The sequence below is a fragment of the Palaemon carinicauda genome, chromosome 41 (assembly GCF_036898095.1).
Source record: "Palaemon carinicauda isolate YSFRI2023 chromosome 41, ASM3689809v2, whole genome shotgun sequence".
NCBI lineage: Eukaryota > Metazoa > Arthropoda > Malacostraca > Decapoda > Palaemonidae > Palaemon > Palaemon carinicauda.
The window spans coordinates 13280451-13306092 of record NC_090765.1 but is presented as its reverse complement, the minus strand read 5'-3'; the positions used below and the strand labels follow the sequence as shown (position 1 = coordinate 13306092).

At 46.4% G+C, this 25642-nt stretch overlaps 2 protein-coding genes across 2 annotated transcripts in view; one reads left to right on the top strand and one right to left on the bottom strand.

Annotated features, from left to right (window-relative positions):
* Positions 1-25642, bottom strand: part of Tom40 (Translocase of outer membrane 40) — a 72880-nt gene that overhangs the window by 38755 nt on the left and 8483 nt on the right. Inside the window, exon 2 of the mRNA XM_068364086.1 lies at positions 1910-2024. Coding sequence (XP_068220187.1) covers positions 1910-2024 — 115 coding nt within the window. The remainder of the gene's footprint in view (positions 1-1909; positions 2025-25642) is intronic.
* Positions 25085-25639, top strand: LOC137632209 (golgin subfamily A member 6-like protein 26; the record flags this gene model as incomplete). The annotated part of the gene is made up of 1 exon (XM_068364096.1): positions 25085-25639. A coding segment is annotated over one exon (555 nt), but the record flags the coding sequence as incomplete, so codon positions are not given.

The following is a 25642-nucleotide window of genomic DNA, read 5'->3' as shown; positions in this document are numbered from 1 at the left end:
TTGACTTTTTGTTTACTGTTGGTTGTGATCAGATGAAAGGACTGAGGAATGATAGAATTCAAGTGAATAATTAGACGAATAAGGAAGATTATGATGTTCCTGGGAGGGAAGGCAATGCATGTGTTTCTAGTCTACTTATCACAATGATAAAAAATAAAGAAAAGCCAGAATTTCTTAGTACTGAGCAATAAATATCTTAAGAATTAATTGGCTGTACTGTTGGGACCAGGAAAGAAATGTTATTCCAGTTTTATTTTAGTTTAAATTCCAACTTTGTTGATTGAACGGAGCCAGGAAATGCCGATCATATAACTTGAAAGGTTAGCTGTGTTATTATTATTACTAGCCAACCTACAACCCTAGCTACAAACTTTGCAAAGGTCCTTACCATGCTAGCACCAAACAAGAATACTGGTCTGGCTATTACAATTTAAACTATATGAATTGAGCAATCAAGCTTCATAGAATCAGTAACATCTCTAATTGCCTCCCACTTCTTCAGCACTTTGGGATTAGTCAACAGGTTAAGTGCTACTTGCAGGATACTCTCCAAGGCAATACAGGCATGGACCTATAGTACCAATACAGCTGTAAGTAACCACCCTTTACTTTTAAAGGATGAAGAGTATCTTATCCTTTGACAGGACAATATGAGCCATTTATTTTTCAATGATCTGCATCACCGATTTAATTTTTATACTTTCATCATAACCATCCAGATATATTTTTGTGCCTTTTCTGTATCTCAATGAAATCCTGGTGCAAATTCTTTTATACAGTCATTATGGAGTGAGATACTCACCTTCCAGAGTAGCAGTATGAACACATTTACTTTTCATTCAAGGCTTCTCTGTTTCATGATGAAAACCTCAAGAGCTAAGGCTAGTCAAAGCTCATTCTAAAATTAGAATAACAGACCCATAAATCTGACTTTTTTACAGCAGCAGCAGACTTTTACCTTACATTGAAAGTACTCATTTTGTTACCTTTGGGCTCCTTGCTAATCTTAACTCTGTAAATTTTCCCAAACCCTTGGTCCCAATTAGCCAATTCAAGGGTTTTTTTCAGCAGCTCACACTGGCATTTGAACTGAGACTTACTGCACCACAACCCAACTCCACTGATTACTTACAACCATAACCTATATTACACTGAAAGTGAGGTTCTTAGTAGCTTAAAGCCCATGATCTATGATAACACATGCAAATCCAGTCAGTCAATTATATTTTTCTTATAATGGTCTAGGATCTGTGAAGACAAGTATGGGCTATGAAAAAGAGGAGTTTGTTTTTATAAGAATTTCTTTTCTAGTTTTCTTTTTCGCTGATTCTCCTGTAATGTTATTTGCCTCTCTCCTTTCCCCATACACAAGACATTCTTTTCAGTAAAATCTTGTTTTCCCTTTTTTAGACATTTGTTTCATATGCATGTTGGCTACTTTTCTGTACTAATCAAAATATAAGTTACTATTATAAAATGATGATCACTTATAAAATAGAGCATAACAGCATTCTATTAAGAGATAATTCTTTAACCATGCTCTATTACTGTACCTATAAATTCATAACAAACTGGATATCATTACATTCAAGAAGAATAATGATCCACAAACATCAAGAAGAATATTGAATAAAATACTTTCAGTGCTGGTGATAGTCCTAAACACTGGATTGTTTATTAACTTTTGTTCATCCAGAGTATGCTTTAACAAATAATTGCTACCCCAAACCAATTGGACTCAAAATACAAAATTAATACATAATTAAATTCACTAATAAACCATATTCTGATAAAAATTCTAAAGGTAACAAATCCCCCGATAATCTAGTCATAGATATAAATACTGTACTGTATAAAGCGAACACTACGCCTACTGACAGAGTAAAAAATGCAATGTTTTGACACTTACCTATAACCTGGGGGTTGAACCGTTGAGAAATTCACTGTATGTGATACTTGAAAATGATTGCTAAGCCCCTTATTAAGCATAAACTTTCCTCCCTCAAACATCACAGGAAACACATCTGGCAAAAAAAAATTCAGGGTTAAATGACTTTTATGTACATAAAACGATAGCAAACTCTTTATATCCCCACATGTACATAAATATGAAAAAACAAACAAAAAACACATAGAACAGTAACCAATAGTAGACTTACATTTACTATAAACTTCCAAGTACACAAATCAAGAACCTGCAAACATTACAAGCAAAGAAAATATTCACCAATAACTACTAAAAACTTGCCAACTATAAAATCCTCACACATACAAAAGATTCAAAGTACAGTACAGTATGTACTTATGATCTTAAGGTAAGTCTGATGGCACTAACATAAGTTCTTAGGCTGGATTATGATAATATGTTATTTTCCTTAATAAAATAAATTTTTGAATATACTTACCCGATGATCATATAGCTGCATCCTTGCTGCCCGACAGAAAAAACCTACGGGCGGAATACGCCAGCAATCGCTATACAGGTGGGGGTGTACATCAACAGCGCCATCTGTCAAGTAGGTACTCAAGTACTCGATGTCAACAAAGAACCAATTTTCTCCTCTGTCCCACTGGTTCTCTATTGGGGAGGAAGGGTGGGTCCTTTAATTTATGATCATCGGGTAAGTATATTCAAAAATTTATTTTACTAAGGAAAATAAAATTTTTCAATATCAAACTTACCCGATGATCATATAGCTGATTCACACCCAGGAGGGTGGGTAGAGACCAGCATTACAAGTTGACATTATGAGCTAAGTATTCCGTATTTAATTTTAGCAGTTATTCAAAATAACAAGCATAAAATAAATAAGTACCTGGTAAGGAAGACGACTTGAACAATTACTCTGCCTTTTTAAGTACGTCTTCCTTACTGAGCCTCGCGATCCACATAGGATGCTGAGCGACTCCTAGGAGCTGAAGTATGAAGGGTTGCAACCCATACTAAAGGTCCTCATCAAAACCTCTAATCTAGGCGCTTCTCAAGAAATGATTTAGACCACCCGCCAAATCAAGTAGGATGCGAAAGGCTTCTTAGCCTTCCGGACAACCTAAAAATATTTCAAGAGAAAGATTAGAAAGGTTCTGGAATTAGGGAATTGTAGTGGTGGAGCCCCCACCACTACTGCACTCGTTGCTACGAATGGTCCCAGAGTGTAGCAGTTATCGTAAAGAGACTGGACATTCTTAAGATAAAAGACGCGAACACTGATTAGTTTTTCCAATAGGTTGCGTCGAATATATTTTGCAGAGATCTATTTTGTTTAAAGGCCACGGAAGCTGTGACAGCTCTAACTTCGTGTGTCCTTACCTTCAGCCAAGCTTGGTCTTCCTCATTCAGAAGGGAATGAGCTTCTCGTATTAACAGTCTGATAAAATAGGATAAAGAATTCTCTGACATAGGCAAAGATGGATTCTTAACTGAACACCATAAAGCTTCAGACGGGCCTCGTAAAGGTTTTAAAATAGAACTTAAGAGCTCTTACAGGACATAATACTCTTTCTAGTTCATTTCCAACCATAAGATAAGTTTGGAATATCGAACGATATTGGTCAAGACCGAGAAGGCAGCTCGTGTTTGGCTAGAAAACCAAGATGTAGAACATGTAGCCGTTTCGGATGAGAATCCGATGTTCTTGCTGAAGGCATGAATCTCACTGACTCTTTTAGCTGTGGTTAAGCATATCAGGAAAAGAGTCTTAAAGGTGAGATCTTTCAGGGAGGCTGATTGAAGTGGTTCGAACCTGTCTGACATAAGGAATCTTAGAACCACGTCTAAATTCCAACCAGGTGTAACCAAACGACGCTCCTTCGTGGTCTCAAAAGACTTAAGGAGGTCCTGTAGATCTTTATTGTTGGAAAGATCTAAGCCTCTGTGACGGAAGACTGATGCCAACATGCTTCTGTAACCCTTGATAGTGGGAGCTGAAAGAGATCGCTCTTTCCTCAGATATAAGAGGAAGTCAGCTATTTGAGTTACAGAGGTACTGGTCGAGGATACGGATACTGACTTGCACCAGTTTCGGAAGATTTCCCACTTCGATTGGTAGACTCTAAGGGTGGATGTTCTCCTTGCTCTAGCAATCGCTCTGGTTGCCTCCTTCGAAAAACCTCTAGTTCTCGAGAGTCTTTCGATATACTGAAGGCAGTCAGACGAAGAGCGTGGAGGCCTTGAAGTACCTTCTTTACGCGTGGCAGACGTAGAAGGTCCACCCTTAGGGGAAGTGTTCTGGTAACGTCTACCAGCCATCGAAGTACCTCGGTAAGTTATTCTCTCGCGGGCCAGAGGGAAGCAACTAGCGTCAACTTTGTCCCTTCGTGAGAGGCGAACTTCTGCAGTACCTTGTTGACAATCTAGAACGGAGGGAATGCATATAGATCTAGATGAGACCAATCTAGTAGAAAGGCATCTAAAAGAACTACTGCTGGGTCCGGGATAGGTGAGCAAAGTATTGAGAGCCTCTTGGACATCGAGGTTGCGAAGAGATCTATGGTTGGCTGGCCCCAGGTGACCCAAAGTCTCTTGCATACATCCTTGTGGAGGGTCCAATATGTTGGAATTATTGTCCCTTCCTACTGAGACAATCTGCTAAGACATTCAAGTTGCCTTGGATGAAACTCGTTACTAGTGAAAAGTCTAGACCTGTTGAACAGGAGAGGAGGTCACTTGCGAACTCGTACCATGTCAGAGAGTAGGTCCCTCCTTGCTAGGAGATGTACATCAAAGCAGGGAGTTGACCGTGTTCACCTCCACCACTTTGCCTTGAAGGAGAGACCTGAAGCTTTTCCAGGTCAGACGTACTGCCAGAAGCCTCTTGCAGTTGAAATGCATTGTCCTTTGACTCGAGTTCCATAATCCCGAGCATTCCCTACCGTCTAATGTCGCACCCCAGCCTACGTCCGATGCGTCCGAGAAGAGAACGTGGTTGGGAGTCTGAACAGTCAGGGGAAGACCCTCTCTAAGGTTGATATAGTCCTTTCACCAAGTCAGACAAGACTTTATCTTTCCGAAAACCGGGATCGAGACCGCTTCTAGCGTCTTGTCCTTTTTCCAGTGAAAAGCTAGATGGTATAGAAGAGGACGGAGGTGTAGTCTTCCTAGTGACACAAATTGATCCACGGATGACAGTGTCCCTACCAGACTCATCCACAGCCTGACTGGGCAGCGTTCCTTCTTCAGCATCTTCTGGATGGATAGCAGGGCTGGGGGCTGATCGTCTTGTTCAGCAACGTCCTCATCAGAGGGTTCCTCATCCGAAAATGATGAGGAAACGGCAACGGAGTGGGCAACGTCTGACTCGCTGAATCCGGTCGCACTGGTGGATGCGTGACGGAGCCGGACACAAGATCATGGTACTGCTGCACAGTCTGTGAACTGTCAACCATGGGGACGCGAGGAAGTACAGCGACAACCCGAAACTGTCTAGACTGTCTGGGTTGTGCAGACAACCCCCTACCGGGTTGCTGAGGTTGCCGCACTGCGTCACAACAATTCACCTCTGCTGGTTGTTGAACGTCTTCCTAGTGACACACTGAACGTCCACAACCACCTCCGAGAGTCGCTTAACGTCAACGTGCGACTGGCAACCCACACTGGGTCGCACCGGTGGAGTAACCATCTCAACTGGCGGACGTGAGTAGGATACCTCAGCGTCAACAGGGCGTACAACCAACCGGTAGGAAGGTTGTTGGCTAGAAGGTTCTTCTCCGTAAAAAATCCTCTATCAAGGACTAAGCTTGGACTGCATGTCTTGCAACAAAGCCCATTAGGGTCTATGGGAGCAGGTGTGGCAACAGACGGGGTTAGCGACTGAAGCGGAACCATTTACCATCCCTGGAAGCATGTTATGCTTTAATTAAAGTCCATAGGAGGCTAAGCAGCTTAAGGCTCCTCTCCAAATGACAGAGTCCTCAAGGGAATATCAGAAGGAGGGAGAACAGCACTTTCTCATCTACAGGAACCATGTCCGAGAAAAGCTAGGTTATCTCAGTGAGGGTTTCACTGGTGCATAAGCAGCAGACCAGAAGGCAACGTTATGTAACTGCTTGACAGTCTGTGAACTGTCAAAAACTGAACTGTCAACCACAACAGGTGCGTGAGGACATACAGCACTGGTGCATCAGTAGCAGACCAGAAGGCAACGTCATGAAACTGCTTGACAGTCTGTGAGCTGGCAACAACCAAAGCTGTGTGGGGAAGCCTCAACTCCTGACTGACTAGTCTGCTGCGGGCGAGTGGCGGTAACCACAGTGGGTTGCGGAGGCTGACACACCGTGTCAAAACACGGCAACTTGTGGTAGCTCACGCACGGCAACGGAGTGCTCCGTGTGTCTGTGGGAGTCAGCATGCGTCTGGCAGGGTCGACTGCGCATGGGTGGAGGAGCTCTCACAACAAGAGTGTGGGAGCAGGCAGCCATGCTGGGCGCACAACCGTGGCAGGCTGTAGGCCAACGGGTGCATCGTCAACCTTCTCCGCAGTCGGAGTGTGGGAGCAGGCAACAACCAAAGCGGAGTGGTGGTGCGTGGTGGGGACTGCCGTGGGTTGCGGAGCATGCCGCATTGCGTCAAAACACGGCAGCTTGACTCCACCTTCCCACTGCTGATGCGGTAGCTCACACATGTTAACGAAGGGAGCCGCACGTCGGCTAACGTTAACATGCGTCTGGCAGGGTCGATCGCGCATCGGAGGTGGAGCTCTCCGCAGCCGGAGTGTGGGAGCAGGCAGCCTCAGCGTGAGCTGGGCGCACAACCGTGGCAGGTTGTAGGCTAACGAGAGCAGTGTAAACCTTCTCCGCACGAAACTCCTGCATAACCGCAGCTAACAGAGTCTGCATAGACTGCAGTAAAGACCACAAGGGTCTACAAAAGACGGCAACAAACGGAGCTACTGTCCGTTGTGACTGAGGGTCTAAAACAGCTGGTGCGGCAACAGACGGAGTTACTGCCTGTTGCGGTACCGCCTTGCCTCTCTTGGGAGGTGTGCAGTCGTCGGATGACTGCAGCGAGTCCGAACTGACCCAGTGGCTACACCTAGGCCGTTGGACTAGCGAGGAAGGGACCGACTTGCACTTAAAAAGCTGCAAGATTTGGTCCATGGTTTCTACGAGAAACCTCTTCCGCAGACGAGGAATAAATGGGCTCTCTCGTCTTTGTGTGGGTGGGGCGATCACGTGGGCAACGTGTGTAGATACACCCGAAACCACGGAGGGAAACGTCTGTTCGTCGATCAAGGCCTGTGGAACCCATAAGTCGTTCGACATTACTTCTCCCCTGGGCTTGGGAGCTTGTAAGAGGTCCCGGACTAGGTGAACAACTGGCACGAACAGACGAACCCTCGAACGCAACACTGTAACACTTTGCGCATATCACTTTATCACTTTTGATTTTCTGTTGACACTTAATTCACTGAAATCGAAACTTTAACTGATTTCTACCTGAAACACGCAATCCTATCCTTCATTAAAAGGTAGTAATTGCGAAAACAGTTTTACAATGCAACAGAAAAACATAATTAAAGATAAAGAATTCAGTGGCTAGAAAAGAGACTAAACACTAGATCAAATAAACTACGTTTAAAATCTCTCACCGCATAAAGCCTGGGAACAAGAATAAAACTCTAGAAACGTTTTACCTTCTTCCCCTACAGCGACTAGGGAGAAGAGTAAAAAACGAGAACAACGTTACCCGCTTGAACGAAACGTTTATTCTCCTCTCTCTCCCTCCGTCTCTATCTCTCTCTCTCTTCTCTCTTGACTTAGAACCTGAGAGAAGAGCCCAATTATATATCGTTAAAACATATTATTTGCTAAAGGAAAAAACTGAAAGGTTTCCCAAATAAAAAGTTCCTTTATTTAGAATTTAAACCATTTAAGCTAAGAAAGAATGAACGAAACGCTAGTATCGGTTTACTCTTACTGCAACGTGAAACCGTGAAATACTCTCTCTATCGTAACGATAGAGCGCAAGTTGAACGTTCTGAACGTCAACAACTGCGGAGACTAAACTAAACGTTAGTTCATCTTTGAAAACAGTACGAGACTATCAAAGAAATTCTTTCATAAAACATTAAAATTAAAAAAGTATTAAATTCTTAAAAGGTAAATACGATATCTCAATGTTAATTAACTTCGGTTCCAAGTAAGGACCGCCTACTATTAGGAAAGGTCGCATATAAACAAACATAAAAATTAATTTTTATAAGTTTATAATAAATGGAAAGTTAATCGAAGAGGCCTATAAAGGCGGAGAGATATAAAATAACTTGTTAAGCAAAATTACCAAAAACCTAAACACACTTCCGTCTAAGGGAAGGGTCGGCCATTTAAAAGTGAAAGAGAGTCCATACTCTCTTCGTCACCATAAATAAATCTATCCAAAACGAGTTCAAGTTTTGAAATGAAGATAAAACCCCTGCATAGCGAAAGCTCAAAACTGGAATAGTGTACTTCACCAAATCGTTGTGAAAACAAATCCAGTTAGGGACGGCGTATTTAGTAGGTCTTGCCTGTGGCACGACAGAGGGAAAATTGGTTCTTTGTTGACATCGAGTACTTGAGTACCTACTTGACAGATGGCGCTGTTGATGTACACCCCCACCTGTATAGCGATGGCTGGCGTATTCCGCCCGTAGGTTTTTTTTTTATGTCGGGCAGCAGGGATGCAGCTATATGATCATCGGGTAAGTTTGATATTGAAAAAGCTGAATTGACAGTAAAATCAATACTACTGGGGTAGCCAGGAATCATAGTCCAGCCCCAGTGGGACAGAGACTTGATGCCATGACACAGGGTAATGGACCTGGCCATGTGTATCGGCCCCGGGGGCCTAAACACTGAGCCACAAACAGACTTGCTTGGCTACCAGGTTGTTGGGGGACATGAGCCCGGCCCCATGGCCAGCAGTTGTAACACAAGGTCACAGCCCCATGGCTAGCAGTGGTAACACAATATCACGGCCCCATGGCTAGCAGTAGTAACACAAGGTCACGGACCCAGGGGACCAAAACAAAGAGCTGTGGCTCCATTTCCTCAATTTTCCTCAGAAAGAGCCCTTTCCTATTATAAAAGCTGACAATCCTTCCCACTCTTTAGTTCAAAGCTAAGAAACTGTCTTGAGAGTGAGATCCCTGTCTGAAATTTTTGTCAAGGGATCGTAAGGAGCTTTCAGGGCAAGTGAAGGATTCTGGTCACATTCCAAAATGATAAATTTCCTAGATAATTTGTATTTTTCCTACCATACAAGCCTTAGCTATTTACATGGGGTATTATTTTGGCGGAGCTGAAATGATGAGCCATTAAATTTAACGAGGGTTAACTACCCCCTCGCTAGTTAGCGGGGGGGTATGGAAGGGGTAGCTAGCTACCCCTCCCCCCCCTCACACACTGTGAATAGCTCAATTCACTTAAAGGTAGGACTTGACTTGGGGGTCAGGGCTGGCTGGTAACATTTGCGTAAATAGCTAAGGTTTGTATGGTAGGAAAAATACAAATTATTTACGAAATTTGTCATTTATTCCGTAACCTAATACAAACCACGCTATTTACATGGGGTGACTTACCCTTAGGAAGGGCGGAAAGTCCCCAGCCTTCTGGCTTCGGCTTTACCCGGGGACTCCAATTACGAGTTGTAGAACTCAAGGAACGGGAGTCCCTAACCCTCACACGTTGTTATGTTTGACCATCGTGCGGCCTACTAGGTTGTGTGTGAAGGAGAATAACGTGACTCATCCTAGGAAGTTGACCTGGAGTTCTTTATGTGGAACTCTAGGCTAGGACGTTCCCAATACCACCTCGTCAGGGTATGGGGGACGCGACAGTATTAAGGCAAATACTAGGAGCACAAGGAAGCATGGTTTACCTGCAGAGGTTGAGGTCAGCTGCGCAAAGACCTGGATGCTGCTATCCCCAAGAGAGGGGAGAATGAAGAAAGAAGTAAGGGCCAGACATACTCTTTCATTCACGCAGACTAAAACCGGGTAACAATGCCCTCAACCTTCTGCTACTTGTCTAATAAGGAGCCTGAGGTTAGACCAGCTGATGTGCAGCCACCACAGGACCGATAGAAAACGTATCGAGGTTCCTGTGGGTCACGTCCTGCAGGTAGTGGGCTGTGAACGTCGTCTGACGTTTCCAGACCCCAGCTTGTAGAACCTGCGTCACAGAGAAGTTTCTCTTGAAGGCCAGGGAAGTAGCAACACCCCTGACGTCGTGAGCTCTGGGACGACGTGACGGAGGAGTCGGGATTCAAGGTGCTGCTTATCACCTTGCGAATCCATGAAGAGATGGAGTTCTTGGTGACCCTCCTCTTTGTCCTCCTTGTGCTTACAAACAAAGCTTGCACATGAGGACGGGCTGCAGCTGTCCTTTTGAGGTAGCGCCTCAGACTCCTGACTGGGCACAGTAACAGATGGTCTGGGTCACTTGTTACAGAACGTAGACTCGTTACCTTGAAGGAGTCGAATCTTGGATCCGACACCCCAGGGTTTTGAGTCTTAGCAATGAACTCACTGACGAACTTGAACGTTACCTCCCCCCATCCCCTTGAATGGGCAACGTCGTAGGAGAGACCATGAAGTTCACTTACTCGTTTGGCCGAGGCCAACGCAAGTAGGAACACCGTCTTCCACGTTAGGTGGCGATCAGACGCCTGGCGTAATGGTTCAGAGGGAGCTCTTTTCAGAGCCCTGAGCACTTGAACCACGTTCCAAGGAGGGGGTCTGACTTCCGACTGGGGGCAAGTAAGCTCGTAGTTGCGTATAAGTAGAGAAAGTTCCAACGAAGAGGAAATATCCACTCCATTCAGCCTGAAGGCTAAGCTTAAGGCTGAGCGATAGCCTTTCACCGCCGAGACCGAAAGGTGCATTTCCTCCTGAAGATATACAAGGAACTCCGCTATTGTTGGAATAGTGGCATCGAGCGGAGAGATACCCCTTCCACGACACCAACCACAAAAGACTTTCCACTTCGCCTGGTTGACGCTGGCAGAGGATTCTCGCAGGTGTCGAGACATCCTGTCCGCAACCTGTTGAGAAAATCCTCTCTCCGTGAGGAGTCGCTGGATAGTCTCCAGGCGTGAAGCCGAAGCGAAGCTACGGCCTTGTGGAAGATGTTGCAATGTGGTTGTCTGAGTAGCTCGTGACGTGGAGGGAGTTCCCTTGGGGGTTCCGTTAGGAGTTGCAGAAGGTCCGGGAACCATTCCGCATGATGCCATAGCGGAGCTATGAGAGTCATGGAGGTTGACCGATAGGTTGGCCTTGTTGAGCACCCTTCTCATCAGACAAAAAGGTGGGAAGGCGTAAACGTCCATATTGTCCCACCTGTGTTGAAATGCATCCTGCCAGAGAGCCTTGGGGTCCGGGACTGGAGAGCAGTAAAGGGGCAGCCTGGAAATCAAGGCTGTCGCAAACAGGTCTACAGTCGGGGAACCCCACAAAGTCAGGACTTTGTTGGCTATCTGAGGATCCAAAGACCAGTCGGTACTCACTATCTGTGTTGCCCTGCTGAGGCTGTCGGCGAGGACATTCCTCTTGCCAGGAATGAAGCGACCTGACAGTGAGATCGAGCGGGTTTCGGACCATCTCAGAATCTCTACTGCAAGATGGGATAGCTGCTGCGAGAAGGTACCTCCCTGCTTGTTGATATAAGCCACTACAGCAACAACAGCAACAAGAGGCCTCCGTAGAGGTATCTCTGTGGAGAGCTTCCCCCACGGGGAAGAAACACTCTTGCAGCTGCTCAGCCCCTTGAACGTAGCCGCAGATGCAACTACTCAGCCCCAAGAGCATAGTTGCACAATATCAATTATAAATTATAAGGTAAGAGAAGTTTCCCCCGAAAGTGAAACAACTCACAACCTGGGAAAGGAACCTCCCTCAGATGGGAAGTGTCCCCACCCAAGGAGGCGAGCCTCCTGAGAGTTCTAAGATGAACTGAGGAGCTGTCGGTATCACGGAAGGACTCCCAGGAGGAGAGACACGCCCCTGACGAAGATCCAACCCACAAGACAGCTCTGCTTCGTAGACCCATAGGCAAACGAAAAGTAAATCATTAACTGTGAAAAAATAAACAGTAATTAGTTAATATTCATTCCCCCGGGAAGACTCCGAAGAGGAACCCGAGGGAAAAAACCCAAGAATTACATAACGGGCAAGCGCCCTCCACCTCACCTATCCTCATGGGAAGGGGGGGAGGGCGCGGGCGAAAGCTGTAACAAAACAGAATTAAAACAGTTACGCTATGCAATCAAAGAAAGTTCACTAAAAGTAAGAACGAACAACCCCGAAGGGAAAACGTTCTACAAACTGAAGTTAACAAAAAACAATTAGATTTATAACAAGTAATAAAATAATAATTGTAAAGCACAGCGTTGCAACTCCACCCGCATAGAGGAGTTATGTAATAATTATAGAAAATGTAGTAAAGGTGAACAAACACCAGAGAGATCGCGATCCATGAAACTACAACTTAGTGGCCTGACTGCCGGCGGCCACACGGAGATATCGTACACACACACACACACACAAGCGTGAACACTGAAAGGAAACTTACTGATTTCCATACTCAGATATATACATAAACATAAAATATGTTACATATATATAAGGGTACAAGAAATGTAAGTAGTTAAGTAAAGACAAAACAACAATAATGCCTGGCCAAGCGAGGACAGGAACGCAGACATCCGATCGCTGTCCAAGCCAAAAGTGAATTGAGCTATTTACAGTGTGTGAGGGGGGGAGGGGTAGCTAGCTACCCCTTCCCTACCCCCCGCTAACTAGCAAGGGGGTAGTTAACCCTCGTTAAATTTAATGGCTCGTCATTTCAGCTCCACCAAAATAATACCCCATGTAAATAGTGTGGTTTGTATTAGGTTACGGAACAAATGGAGGTTTTAATTCCTGAGGGGGACAAAATTGTTCAAAACTCTGAGTCAAGGAAAAAAGGTCTATTAGCCTTAGTTTGAAGACTTGGCTCAAGGCTGAGCAAAAGCCTTTAATAGCCATAACTGACAGAAGTTTCTCATCCAACAGGTACACAAGAAAATCCACATCTAATGGAACAGAGACTTGGAGTGGAGATTTATTCTTCTTACGACACCAATCAATGAAGATTGCCCACTTTCCTTGGTAGATTATTGTTGACAACTTCCATAGGTATTCAGTGAGTTACTTCACATTTGGGCACTAAAACCTCCAACCATAAAGAGATAGCTAGTCCATTTTGTCACCTTGACTAGGATGTCTAGAAGGTTAGACCTCTGTTTCCAACTGGACCATTTTAGGGAATAAAGGTATAACATCCCATGAGGAACCAAAAATCCCAGAGTAGATAGATGGCCAAGCATTCTCTGCCAGTTCTTTGCTGTAAAGGATTCCTATGTCAGGAAGGGTTTTGCAACCTTCTTCAACCTTTGTAACCTGTCTCAAGATAGGAAGACTTTTCCTAGAACCGTGTCTATACTCATCCCCAAGTAGGTAAGGTTACAGTATGTTGCGAGTTGAGAATGGATTTCTCAAGACTTAACCGGATCCCCAGATCCGAAGCATATAACCCGAGACTGGAACTTTCTCGATCAGTGGGTAAACTGAAGGGGTTTCCTTGAGTCACTATAAACTGGAATTTGGCAGCACAGTATCCGTCTTTTAGGTCTATTATGATTATCATTATTATTACTAGCTAAGCCACAACCCTAGTTGGAAAAATAGGATGCTATATAGTAAGCTCAAGGGCTCCAACAGGGAAAAATATCACAGTGAGGAGAGGAAACAAGGAAATACAGTCATACCTCTCTTCTCGAAAGAATCTGCTTACGAAATTTTCAAGCTGCGAATCTTTTTAAGACTCACTTCGCAAAAAAATTTTCATTTTAAGAAAAGAGATTTGCCAGCCAGGCCGAGAATAAAATAGTCACCCATCAAAAAGTGTTGAAGAAAATTGGTTTAGACAACAGATAATGCAGCTGTAGTCAATAATAGGGATCACTATAATAGTACAGTACATATAGTACTGTATAATTTGTATATGTACAGTATTGTACTGTATGTATTGCATTATTTTCCATTTATCATTACATTATATTGTAATAATGACTTAATTTACAGGTATTAGTTAGTTTAGGTATATTAAATGGTTCAAATGTATTTGGCTGTACAGTATTTCATTGTGGTTATACTGTAGCTTTATTATAAGATTTAAATGTGGTCTTTTGTAGGCTTTGGAACAAATTAGGCAATTTACATATGAAATGTGACTCACAACACGAAAAAATCACTTTACGAACGCCAATCCAGAACGAATTAATATATTAATTTCGTGCTGTGAGGCATTCCTATAGCTACAAGTGAACTAATGAACAATCAAAATAAAGAATTCTAAGAACAGTAACAATATTAAAATGGATCTTTCATATATAAACCATGAAATATTCAAGAAAATAAGAGAAAGAGAAATAAAAGAGAATAGCATACCTGAGTGTACCCTCGAGCAAGAAAATTCTACTTCAAAAAAGTGGAAGACCATGGTACAGACGACATGGCACTACCCACGACTAGAGCACAATGGTTTGATTTTAGAGTGTCCTTTTACTATAAGAGGTGCTTACCATAGACCGTGAACAATGACAATGCAATAGTTAACCCCTTGAGCGAAGAAGAATTATTTGGTAATCTTAGTGTTGTCAGATGTATGAGGACTGGAAAATGTGTAAAGAATAGATCAGACTATTCAGTATACAGTATACATATAGGCAAAGAAAAAATTAACCATAACCAGAGAGAGGGATCCAATGTAGTACTGTCTGGCCAGTCAAAAGACTCCTAACTCTTTAACGGTAGTATCTCAACAGGTGGCAGGTGAACAGTAAGAAGTCGTTCCCTCTTATTGCTTGTAGGACTAAGCTGAGGTTCTCCTTGAAATTTATTTGCAGAAACAAGCTGTTCAGATGTGACAGGTCGATGACAGGTCTCCGACCTCCTGACAGTCTTTGAACAAGGAACACATTGCTATAGAACCCTAGACATGAATCATCGACCTTTTCAACTGCTTGTCTAATATCTGTTTGACCTCCTCCTGAAGAAGTAGGTCTTTGACAGATCCTCTTAAATATGTGTGACTCATTAGTATTGGAGTGAGAGAAAGGAGTATTGGTAAACCTTCAAACTAATTTCGCCGATATTACCTACTTCTCTCTCTTATTAAAGAGAATTTTCTTCTTCCTTATGTGAGCGACATGATGAAATTCTTGCCAAAAACGAGAAAAACAGACATAAAAATGAGGGATTGTCAGAGGTTAAACCCAAACATGTACTCTCTATGAGGTTTGTGGTAGGACATAAGGGTGTAATTTACTCGTGAAATCTATACAGATGCCATTGCTCACACTTTGTTTTACATTAAAACGTAATACTTGTCAAAATTAACGATAGAAAAAATACTGCATTTTCTTGTAGGGAAATATGTTTTTGGTTTATTGAGTTACTTTTACTAATTACCCTGCAACTATGAAAGTAAAAGGATTCTTGACAAAAAATGACAAATTAGAAGATAATTTGTATTTTTCCTAACCATACAAACCTTAGCTATTTACAAAGGGTATTACTTTTAGCGTAGCTGAAATGGCGAGCCATTAGAATTTAACGAGGGTGTATTACCCCCGCGCTAGTTAGCGGGGGGGGGGGGGGGGTAGGGGAGTGGTAGCTAGCTACCCCTCCTCCTCCTCACACACAGGTGAATACTCACTTTCACTTAGAGGTAGGACTTGTCTTGGGGGACAGGGCTGGCGGGCAAATATGTGTAAATAGCTAAGGTTTGTATGGTTAGGAAAAATACAAATTATCTTCGAATTTGTCATTTGTTCCGTAACCGAAATACAAACCACGCTATTTACAAAGGGTGACTTATCCCTTAGGAAGGGTGGAAAGTCCCCAGCCATACTGGCTTTGGCTTTACCCGGGGACTCAGAATCCGAGTGAGTCGCACTCGAGAAAAGGAGTCCCTGCAAGGAACCATGTGGCCTACGTAAGCTTGTGTGTGAAGGAAGAAGTGTGACTCGTCCTAGGCAGTTGACCTGGAGTTCCAGAAGGAACTCTGGGTTAGGACGTTCCCAATACCACCTCGTCAGGGTATGGGGGACGCGACAGTATTGACTCAATACTCGGAACACAAGGAAGCATGGTTTACCTGCAGAGGTTCAAGGTCAGCTATGCAGAGACCAGGATGCTGCTTCCCCGTAGAGGGGATGATGAAGAAAGAAGTAAGGGCCAGACATACTTCTTTCATTCGTGCAGACTAAAACCTGATAACAATGCCCTCAACCTTCTGCTACCTGTCCAAAAGGGAGCCTGAGGTTAGACCAGCTGTTGTGTAGCCACCACAGAGCGATAGAAAACGTATCGAGACTCCTGTGGGTCACGCCCTGCAGGAAGCGGGCTGCGAAGGTCATCAGACGCTTCCAGACTCCAGCTTGTAGCACCTGCGTCACAGAGTAGTATTACTCGAAGGCGAGGGACGTTGCGATGTATCCAACATCGTGCTGTAGGGCGACGTGACGGGGGAGGGTCTGAAGACAGGACGAGATGAATGTCCTTGAGTCCGGGCTGAAGAGGTATACTGGTGACTCTCCCCCCATGTCCTCCTTGTGTTCCCAAATCGGCTGCAACTGAGGACAAACTGCAGCTGTTCCCAGCGCTAACCTCTCGATTCCTTACTGGCAAGAAAGAGAAGGTCTTGGGACATCAGACACAGAATGGAGACTCGAAATCTTGAATGAATCGGACCGAAGGGCCGGGACCCTCAAATTCTGAGTCTAGCCAACAACTCAGGAGCGAGCCTGAATGTTGCCTTCCCCTCTTCCTTAGAAAGGGGGGAGTAGTAAGAGACCAAGAAGATTGCTTACACACTGGCCGTGGCCAGAGTGAGCAGAAGACCCAAGGCGGAATACAATCCGAGGCCTGTCGTAAAAGGGTCTTGAGAAGATCTCTTAAAGGACTAAAAGTCCGAGCCATGCTCCAAGTTGGAGGTCTTCCTCCGACTAGGGCAGGGACGATCGTAGCTTTGCATGAGCGAGGATAGATCCAGCGGGCAGGAAAAAGTTATTCCTTTAAGCCTGAAGGTCAGGGAAAGGCTGAGCGACAGGCTTCATTGCCGAGAGCGGAAAGGAATTTCCTCCCGCCGAAAGGCAATAAGACCGTTATTGCTGGAGAAGAGGCCTCAAGGGAAGAGGTACATCTCCCACGGCACCAACCACCTTAGACTCTTCACTTTGCCTGGGAGACCCCTGTGGATGACTATCGCAGATGACGCGACCTCCGTACCGCGACTGTAGCGGGTTGTCTCTTCTAGAGGAGGAAGCGTAGTGTCTCCAGGCATGAAGCCGAAGCGACGCCCCGGTTTGGGAGAGATGTCGCAGTGTGGTTGCTTGAGTAGTCTGCGCCGTGGGAGAAGCTCTCCCGGGAGTTCCGTCAGGGGAAGCAGAGGGTCCAGAAACCGTTCTGCGCGTAGTCCCAGTGGAGCTCTCCCATTGAAAGGTTGACAGACAACCTGGTCTTGTTGAGGCCCATTGTCCGCAGACAAAAAGGAGGGAAGACGCAGGCGTCGAAGTTGTCCCACCATCACCGGAATGCATCTTGCCAGTGTCTCGGGGTCTGAGACTGGGGGGAACACTAGCGGAAGCTTGAGGTTCCAAGCTGTCGCGATCAGGTCCCCCAGACCAGCACTTGCTGGTTACCCAAGGTCAAAGACCCCTAGGTACACTCTCTCTATGAGGCTCTGCTCGGATAGTCTGAGAGAAACATTCCCCTGCCTGGAATGAGAGAGCCGATGGTGGTATTGAGAGAATCTCAATCATCCCGGTATCTCTACTGCAAGATGTGAAGGTGTGAAAATGCGTCCCCTGCTGGTCAGAATGAAGTCGACACGCAACGGGGAGACTCGGCAGGAGCTGTAGGATCTGAAGAGGGGCCATACTAAGGCCCCTAAGCCTGCCTGAATGATGGAGAGGTATCCTTCTGGTCTTGACCATAGGCCTGGACCGGAACATGCCCCCCCCCCCCCCCCCCTTTCGTTTGACGAGTCCGAGAACCGCATCAAGAATGTGGGGAAAGGACGAGAATATCCACTACCATCAAGAGGCTCCATAGGTCAACACCCATTGCAGGTCTAATAGTTCCGCTGGTCCCATAGGGCCAGGGAGTCCGGTTAAACATTGCCTGAAGCCACCGGAACTTGGATCGCCCCACATGGAACTTATCCTGAGGCGACCGTTCGGACTATAGACGGGTCAATGAGGAAAGAAGAACTAGGAAACGTTCCAAGGTAGGGCTGAAAGCTCTGCTTGACTGAGAACAGGTACTGCGTCTCTCCTCAGTCTTGCCACAGTCAACCGAAAGGAAGGCTCGGAGGATGTGGTAACAGAATCTGGCGTCCCCAGGTGGTCACCCATCCAAGTACCGACGTTGCTTAACCTCGCTGGATGGACGAAAAGCGGGGTTTCCAATGTGGTAAGGCGGTTGACTCAATATCATGGCCAGATACTCCAGATGTTGAGGCAGAGGAAGAGAAGGCTCCAAGCAAAATACCATGAGCCCACACTCATGGTAAGCATCCGGAAGCTTGTCCCGGCGCTGAAGAGGGTCGAAACCCGAGCCTACCGGAGTTGACCAGCCCTCCAAACAGCAGAAGAAGCGGAAGCCTGCACCTGAGAGGCCAAGAGGAAGGCAGGGAGAGTTCTCTGGGGAAACAAACTTGCTATGCCACGGCGGGATAGCCACACTGCATCATAAGCAGGAATACTTGCAGTCTAGGCTGAATTCGACGAGCACCTTGGAAGATGGATGGAATGGAAACTGAAAGTACCCGTCCTTCCGATCCAGGGTTTAAGGAGTCCTGTCGCCTCGTTACCAGTCTGATCGATTCTGCTAGCCAAAGTTTGTTCGACAAACTTGATCGGGGCTGAGAGGTCGACAATGGACATCCCCTCTCAGATCCTTCCTTACAAGAAAGGATCGACTGTGGGGGCCGGGGGTGAAGCCGTCGATGATCCTAAGGAAGACCTTCGCCTAAGGTATGGATCATTCTGCCCAACCGGGCAACTCTGCTGATGCTATGGCATAGAGGTTCAGAGACACTGAATTCGCTGACAGAGACGGCAGGCGCGATATCCTTGGCTACTCACAGAGAATATGTGGGAATGGGCATCGGGAAGCTGTCATTCGGATGAGTAACCTTAAGCATCCTCCCAGCGAAAAACCTGCAATCCTAGAGTTCGTGAACTCCTTTTAGGACTATGCCCCCCCGGGGGAGTCTCCCGTGCCATCTGTTCCTGACAGGAGAAAACTGCAATTGGACACCTTGTCCCAGTTGTCGTAGCCGATAACTTAGGCCGACGTGGTTGAAAGAAAAGGCGCTGGAGCCCTGCAGAGTCTGGAAGAAAGCGCCTTGGAGGAGTGAAACCGGAAGTCGATTTACTCCGCACAGCAGCTGTCTAAGTCTCTGTCCTTGGGCACAAACAAACTCTTCTCAAGGATGGAAGGGTGTCTGAGGTCGTCGACCTCCACAGATGAGACACCCGAAGGAAGCCCTCAGTCAGCGCGTCCAGATGGTACAACATTGAGCTTGTCCGCAAGTTAGATACTTAACGACGAAAGGCCAAGGTGCCTGAGCTCGAGAGGAGGAAAGTACCCTTGATCTTCCTGTAGCTTCCTTGAACCAAACCTCGGGCCGTAACCGAGGAGGGAAAGAACCTGGTAAGCTCCCAGAAGAAGAGGTAAGCAGTCACCCCTTGTTCGATGGAGAAATCTCGAACGGAAAGCCGCCCCCCCCCCCCCCCCCCCCCGCCAAAAATCCTTCCAGGGAATGACGGGGAAGGGCTAACCCAGGTTCAGGAATAGAGGAGTGTTGCTCAGATCTCCCTTAAGTTTCTCCTATTCTTGCAAGTGCCATGCTCTGTATTTACGGGGTGAGACAGTGTTCTGGAAATACGCTCCAGAAGAACTCGCCAGGCTGGTCATGCTGCGAAAACCCCATTGGGAATCGTGGTCGCAATTGCCCTGGAGCTCGCGCAACGGGAATTCCTGGTGGTCGGCGGGCGATAACCCATAGACGAGCAATAAATACTGCAAGAAATAAGCCGACATTTGTGCGAAGAAACACTGTAGGTTCGCGCGACAGAACACCATCCGTCTGTGCGATGGAAAAAAACCGTTGGTTCGCGCGTGGGCGAACATTGGAGAGCATGAGCGTAGACGTGCAGGCACGTGGGCGTGTGGGCGCGCCGGCGAGTGGTCGCGCGGTTGCACGGGCGAGCGGTCGCGCGGTTGCACGGGCGAGCGGTCGCGCGGTTGCACGGGCGAGCGGTTGCACAGGCGAGCGGTCGTGAGGGTGGGCAGGTGGATGAGAGCGAGTCCGAGGCGGCGAACGCAAGCGTTAGCGCGATGGCGAGGAAACGTGCTGCCGCGTGGGCGAGGAGGACTGCTGGCGATATGGATCAACAAGCGATCGGTGGTGAGCTGGTGAGCGCTAACGCGCAGGTTGGCGATGGCGCGTTGTGATATGCCGACGCGATGGTCGAACAGTATGCGCAGGTGAGCGATCGTGCGATGGCGAGCAGTATGCGAAGGTGAGCGATCGCGAGCGGTGATCAGCATGCGTAGGGTCGTGCGATGGTGATCAGTATGCGCAGGGTCGCGTGATGGTGATCAGCATGCCAGGGTCGCGCGATGGCGATCAGCATGCGCAGGTTGGCGGTCGCGCGATGGCGAACAGCATCTGCAGGTGGGCGATCGCGTGATGGCGAACAGCATACGCAGTTGAGGGTCGCGCGATGGTGATCAGCATGCGCAGGGTTGAGCGATGGTGATCAGCATCGCAGGTGTGCGATCGCGCGATGGCGATCAGCATCGCAGGCGTGCGGTCGCGCGATGGCGATCAGCATCCGCAGTTGAGGGTCGCGCGATGGCGATCAGCATCCGCAGGTGAGGGTCGCGCGATGGCGATCAGCATCCGCCGTTGAGGGTCGCGCGATGGCGATCAGCATCCGCAGTTGAGGGTCGCGCGATGGTGATCAGCATCCGCAGTTGAGGGTCGCGCGATGGTGATCAGCATCCGCAGTTGAGGGTCGCGCGATGGCGATCAGCATCCGCAGTTGAGGGTCGCGCGATGGCGATCAGCATCCGCAGTTGAGGGTCGGGCGATGGCGATCAGCATCCGCAGTTGAGGGTCGCGCGATGGCGATCAGCATGCGCAGGTGAGATAGTAGCTGGCGAACCATGTTCCTTCAGAAGTGTTGGAGAACGTTGGCGTGCCGGCTGTAACACACGTGGGCGATCCGGAGATCGCTGGCGGGCTGATGATCGCTGACGAGCTGATGATCGCTGGCGAGCTGATGATCGCTGGCGAGCTGATGATCGCTGGCGAGCTGATGATCGCTGATGAGCAGAAGGCTACGCGTGGAAGCCTGCGCAAAGAAGAAGAGTCCTTGACCCCGACCTGAACCGAAGTTCTAGATCGCGAGGGCGAACGTGGGCGCACAGGGCGCGTAACAGGAACCAACAGGAACCGCGGGGAAGATCATCTTGAAAGCGCTGACGAACAGGAGAGCGCTGATGAGCAGAAGGGCGCGCAGGGAAAACCTGACACGCAAGGGAAGAACCCCCGTGGGGGCAACACTTTGCCCCGAAGGGATCGTTGTCCGCCGGGAGACTGATGTCCGTCGGAAGACCGCTGTCCGTCGGGCAGACCGTTGTCCGTCGGGAAGACCGTTGCCCGTCGGAAGACGAGATCAGACTGCTGTCCATCTGCACCAAGGCGGAAGATCGAGAAAAAGGAGTTGTAGGCTGCAAACGGAGATCCAAAAAGGCGCCTCAAGCACCCTTATAGGGAGATGAGAGGCCCTTACGACGAGGCGGACGGTGGGCCTTACGGCGAGGGAGGCCAACAGCAACAGCAACAGAAGAAACCTCCGAAGAGGAGTCTCTATGAGTGTACTCTCTCGCGAACGAAAGAGAAACACTTCGTGGAAGAGACTGGTCAGCCAGTGACCTAAAAGGAGCAATCCTCCAAAGAGGAGCTCCTGCAGTTGCCCAGCCCCTTGAGTGAAACTGCAGGTGCGACCGCTCAGCACCAAGAGCATAGTCGCACGAAAAAAAGGCAAGAGAAGAACCTCCCAAAAGGGGAAAAACTCAAGCCTGGACAGGAAAAACTTCCCTCGGAAGGAAAGTCATCCGCCCAAGGAGGCAAGCCTCCTGACTGTTCTAAAATGAGCTGGAGAGCTGTCCGTCGACACGGGAGTACTACCAGTAGAAGGAGACACGCCCCTGACGAAAATACAAGGGGGGAGGCAGCAACAGCCGAATCCCCAGGACTCGGCCAGACAGCTCACACCGTTGCTATATTACAGAAACGAACTAGATCGGTAACTGTAAAAAAAAAAAAAAAAATAAATAAATAAAACAAATAATATTAGTACACATTCATTCCCCCGGGAAGGCTCCGAAGAGGAATCCCGAGGGAAAGGAACAAGAATTACACAACAGGCACGTGCCCTCACAACCACTTACACTCGCGGAAGGAGAGCTGTAACCAAACAGAATTATAACAATTATAATTATGTAACTATGTAATTATGTAATTTAAAAATGAATGAACACTAAAGAAAGAACGAAAACCCCAAAAGGAATCGTTCTACAAGCTGAAAAACAAAAAACAACTACAATTAGATTCATAACTAATTGATACAAACGTACGGCGTAGCAACCCCCCACACGGAAAGGAAGCTAGGCTACAAGGGCGTAGTAACACGTAGTAAAAGGGTGAACGACCTCAAGAGAGAGAGAGAGAGAAAGACATAAGTCAAACTCGATCGCCACCAATAAAATACGCCGTGGTGGCCTAACTGCCGAGGCCTCCACGTAGATATCGTACACTACACACACACATCTGAAAAGGAAACTTACTTATTTCTATACTCAAATATATATACAAACATGAAAACATGTTTACATATATATTGAGTAAATGAAAAGTAAGCGATTAAGTAAAGACAAAACAGACAATGGCTGCCAAGCGAGGACCAAGACAGAGACGTCTGTCACAGTCCGAGCCAAAAGTTAAAGTGAGTATTCACTTGTGTGTGAGGGGGAGGAGGGGTAGCTAGCTACCACTCCCCTACCCCCCCGCTAACTAGCGCGGGGGGGTAATACACCCTCTAAATTCTAATGGCTCGCCATTTCAGCTACGCTAAAAGTAATACCCTTTGTAAATAGCGTGGTTTGTATTTCGGTTACGGAACAAATCTTGTATACGCATTCTTCATTGCCATAAGAAGCTCAGTGAATTTTATCAGGATTTAGAGTTTTTCTTCCTATACCCCCATACATTGGCATTCCGGCTGGGCCCCTTAATTTCTCAAAGGATATTGAGCTGCTTGAGGTTTGATTTCATGTCTAGAATTTAATTTGATTGTAATTGCCACAAGCATTTTTTACACACTAAACAGTCATTGTGTAAGTGAAGAGAATATTGTATAGAAAGACTGAATGTTAGGTAATGATTAAGATGAAAAGCATTGAAGCTCCCAGAATTTCTTGAAAATATTGCTGCATGCAAAATAAGCAACCTTTACCACTTTAACAATAAAGTGGCAGTCCAACGATAATCTTTTTCTTTTCATCAGTAAATATTCATGGTATTAAGATACATATGTACCCATTGTGCTCTCTACAGAAAAATGCCAAAATACATAGCCTCTCTAAGTGTTATAGAGAGATTAGAAAAACATACATTTACCAAGTACAATATGCCATTCCAGAGTTTAAAATATTTCATACTTATTATTTAAAGCAAAAAAAAGCAAACTTCAGTTAACCTTACTTACTAAAAGTGTCTCATAAAATAACTGAAATCTAGCAAAGCTCTATTCCACCTTATATGATACAGGAAGTCCTCGAGTTACGAACAAGATACATTTTTATGAAGCGCCATAAGTCGGATTTATATTTGTAACATACTGTATATATGCACACACACACCGTACAAACATACATCCATACGTACTGTACATGTATAATATACTTTAAAGAAAAAAAAATAATCCCTTACGATTCATAAATTACTATACCCTATACAGTACAGTACATACAAATACTGTACCACTAACCTATAAGGTACGGTATTGTACCTATGCTAATACAGTACTAATAGGCAATAAGTAACATACTAATTCTTTACTTTCATTCCAGCGATTAGTTTGCACTCTGGAAGGGTCGTTTCAAGTGGTGGAGGGAGAGAGACTTATTGGGAGGTAGAAGTGGAGCTGGAGAGTCAAGATGAGATACAGGAGAAGCTGGAGAGTCAAAAAGGGATAAAGGAAAAGCTGGAAAAGGAGCTGGAGAAACTGAAAGAGGAGCTGGAGAAACTGAAAGAGCCGGAGAAGCTGAAAGAGGAGCTGGAGAAGCTGGAAGAGGAGCTTGAGAAACTGGAAAAGTTGGAAGAGGAGCTTGAGAAGCTGGAAAAGTTGGAAGAGGAGCTTGAGAAGCTGGAAAAGTTGGAAGAGGAGCTTGAGAAGCTAGAAAAGTTGGAAGAGGAGCTGGAGAAATTGAAAGAGGAGCTGAAGAAGCTGGAAGAGGAGCCAGAGAAGCTGGAAGAGGAGCCAGAGAAGCTGGAAGAGGAGCCAGAGAAGCTGGAAAAGTTGGAAGAGGAGCTTGAGAAGCTGGAAAAGTTGGAAGAGGAGCTGGAGAAGCTGGAAAAGTTGGAAGAGGAGCTTGAGAAGCTATAAAAGTTGGAAGAGGAGCTGGAGAAGCTGGAAGAGGAGCTGGAGAAGCTGAAAGAGGAGCTGGAGAAACTGTAAGAGGAGCTGGAGAAACTGTAAGAGGAGCTGGAGAAACTGTAAGAGGAGCTGAAGAAGCTGAAAGGGGAGCTGGAGAAGCTTGAAAAGGAGTTTGAGAGGCTGGAAAAGTTGGAAGAGGAGCTTGAAAAGCTGGAAGAGGAACTTGAGAAGCTGGAAAAGTTGGAAGAGAAGCTTGAGAAAATGGAAAAGTTGGAAGAGGAGCTGGAGAAGCTATAAAAGTTGGAAGAGGAGCTGGAGAAACTGTAAGAGGAGCTGAAGAAGCTGAAAGAGGAGCTGGAGAAGCTTGAAAAGGAGTTCGAGAGGCTGGAAAAGTTGGAAGAGGAACTTGAGAAGCTGGAAAAGTTGGAAGAGGAGCTTGAGAAACTGGAAAAGTTGGAAGAGGAGCTGGAGAAGCTGGAAGAGGAGCTGAAGAAATTGGAAGAGGAGCTGAAGAAGCTGGAAGAGGAGCCAGAGAAGCTGGAAGAGGAGCCAGAGAAGCTGGAAGAGGAGCTTGAGAAGCTGGAAGAGGAGCTTGAGAAGCTGGAAAAGTTGGAAGAGGAGCTTGAGAAACTGGAAAAGTTGGAAGAGGAGCTGGAGAAGCTGGAAGAGGAGCTGGAGAAACTGAAAGAGGAGCTGAAGAAGCTGGAAGAGGAGCCAGAGAAGCTGGAAGAGGAGCTTGAGAAGCTGAAAGAGAAGCTGGAAAAGTTGGAAGAGGAGCTTGAGAAGCTGGAAAAGTTGGAAGAGGAGCTGGAGAAGCTGGAAAAGTTGGAAGAGGGGCTGGAGAAGCTGGGAAAGTTGGAAGAGGAGCTTGAGAAGCTATAAAAG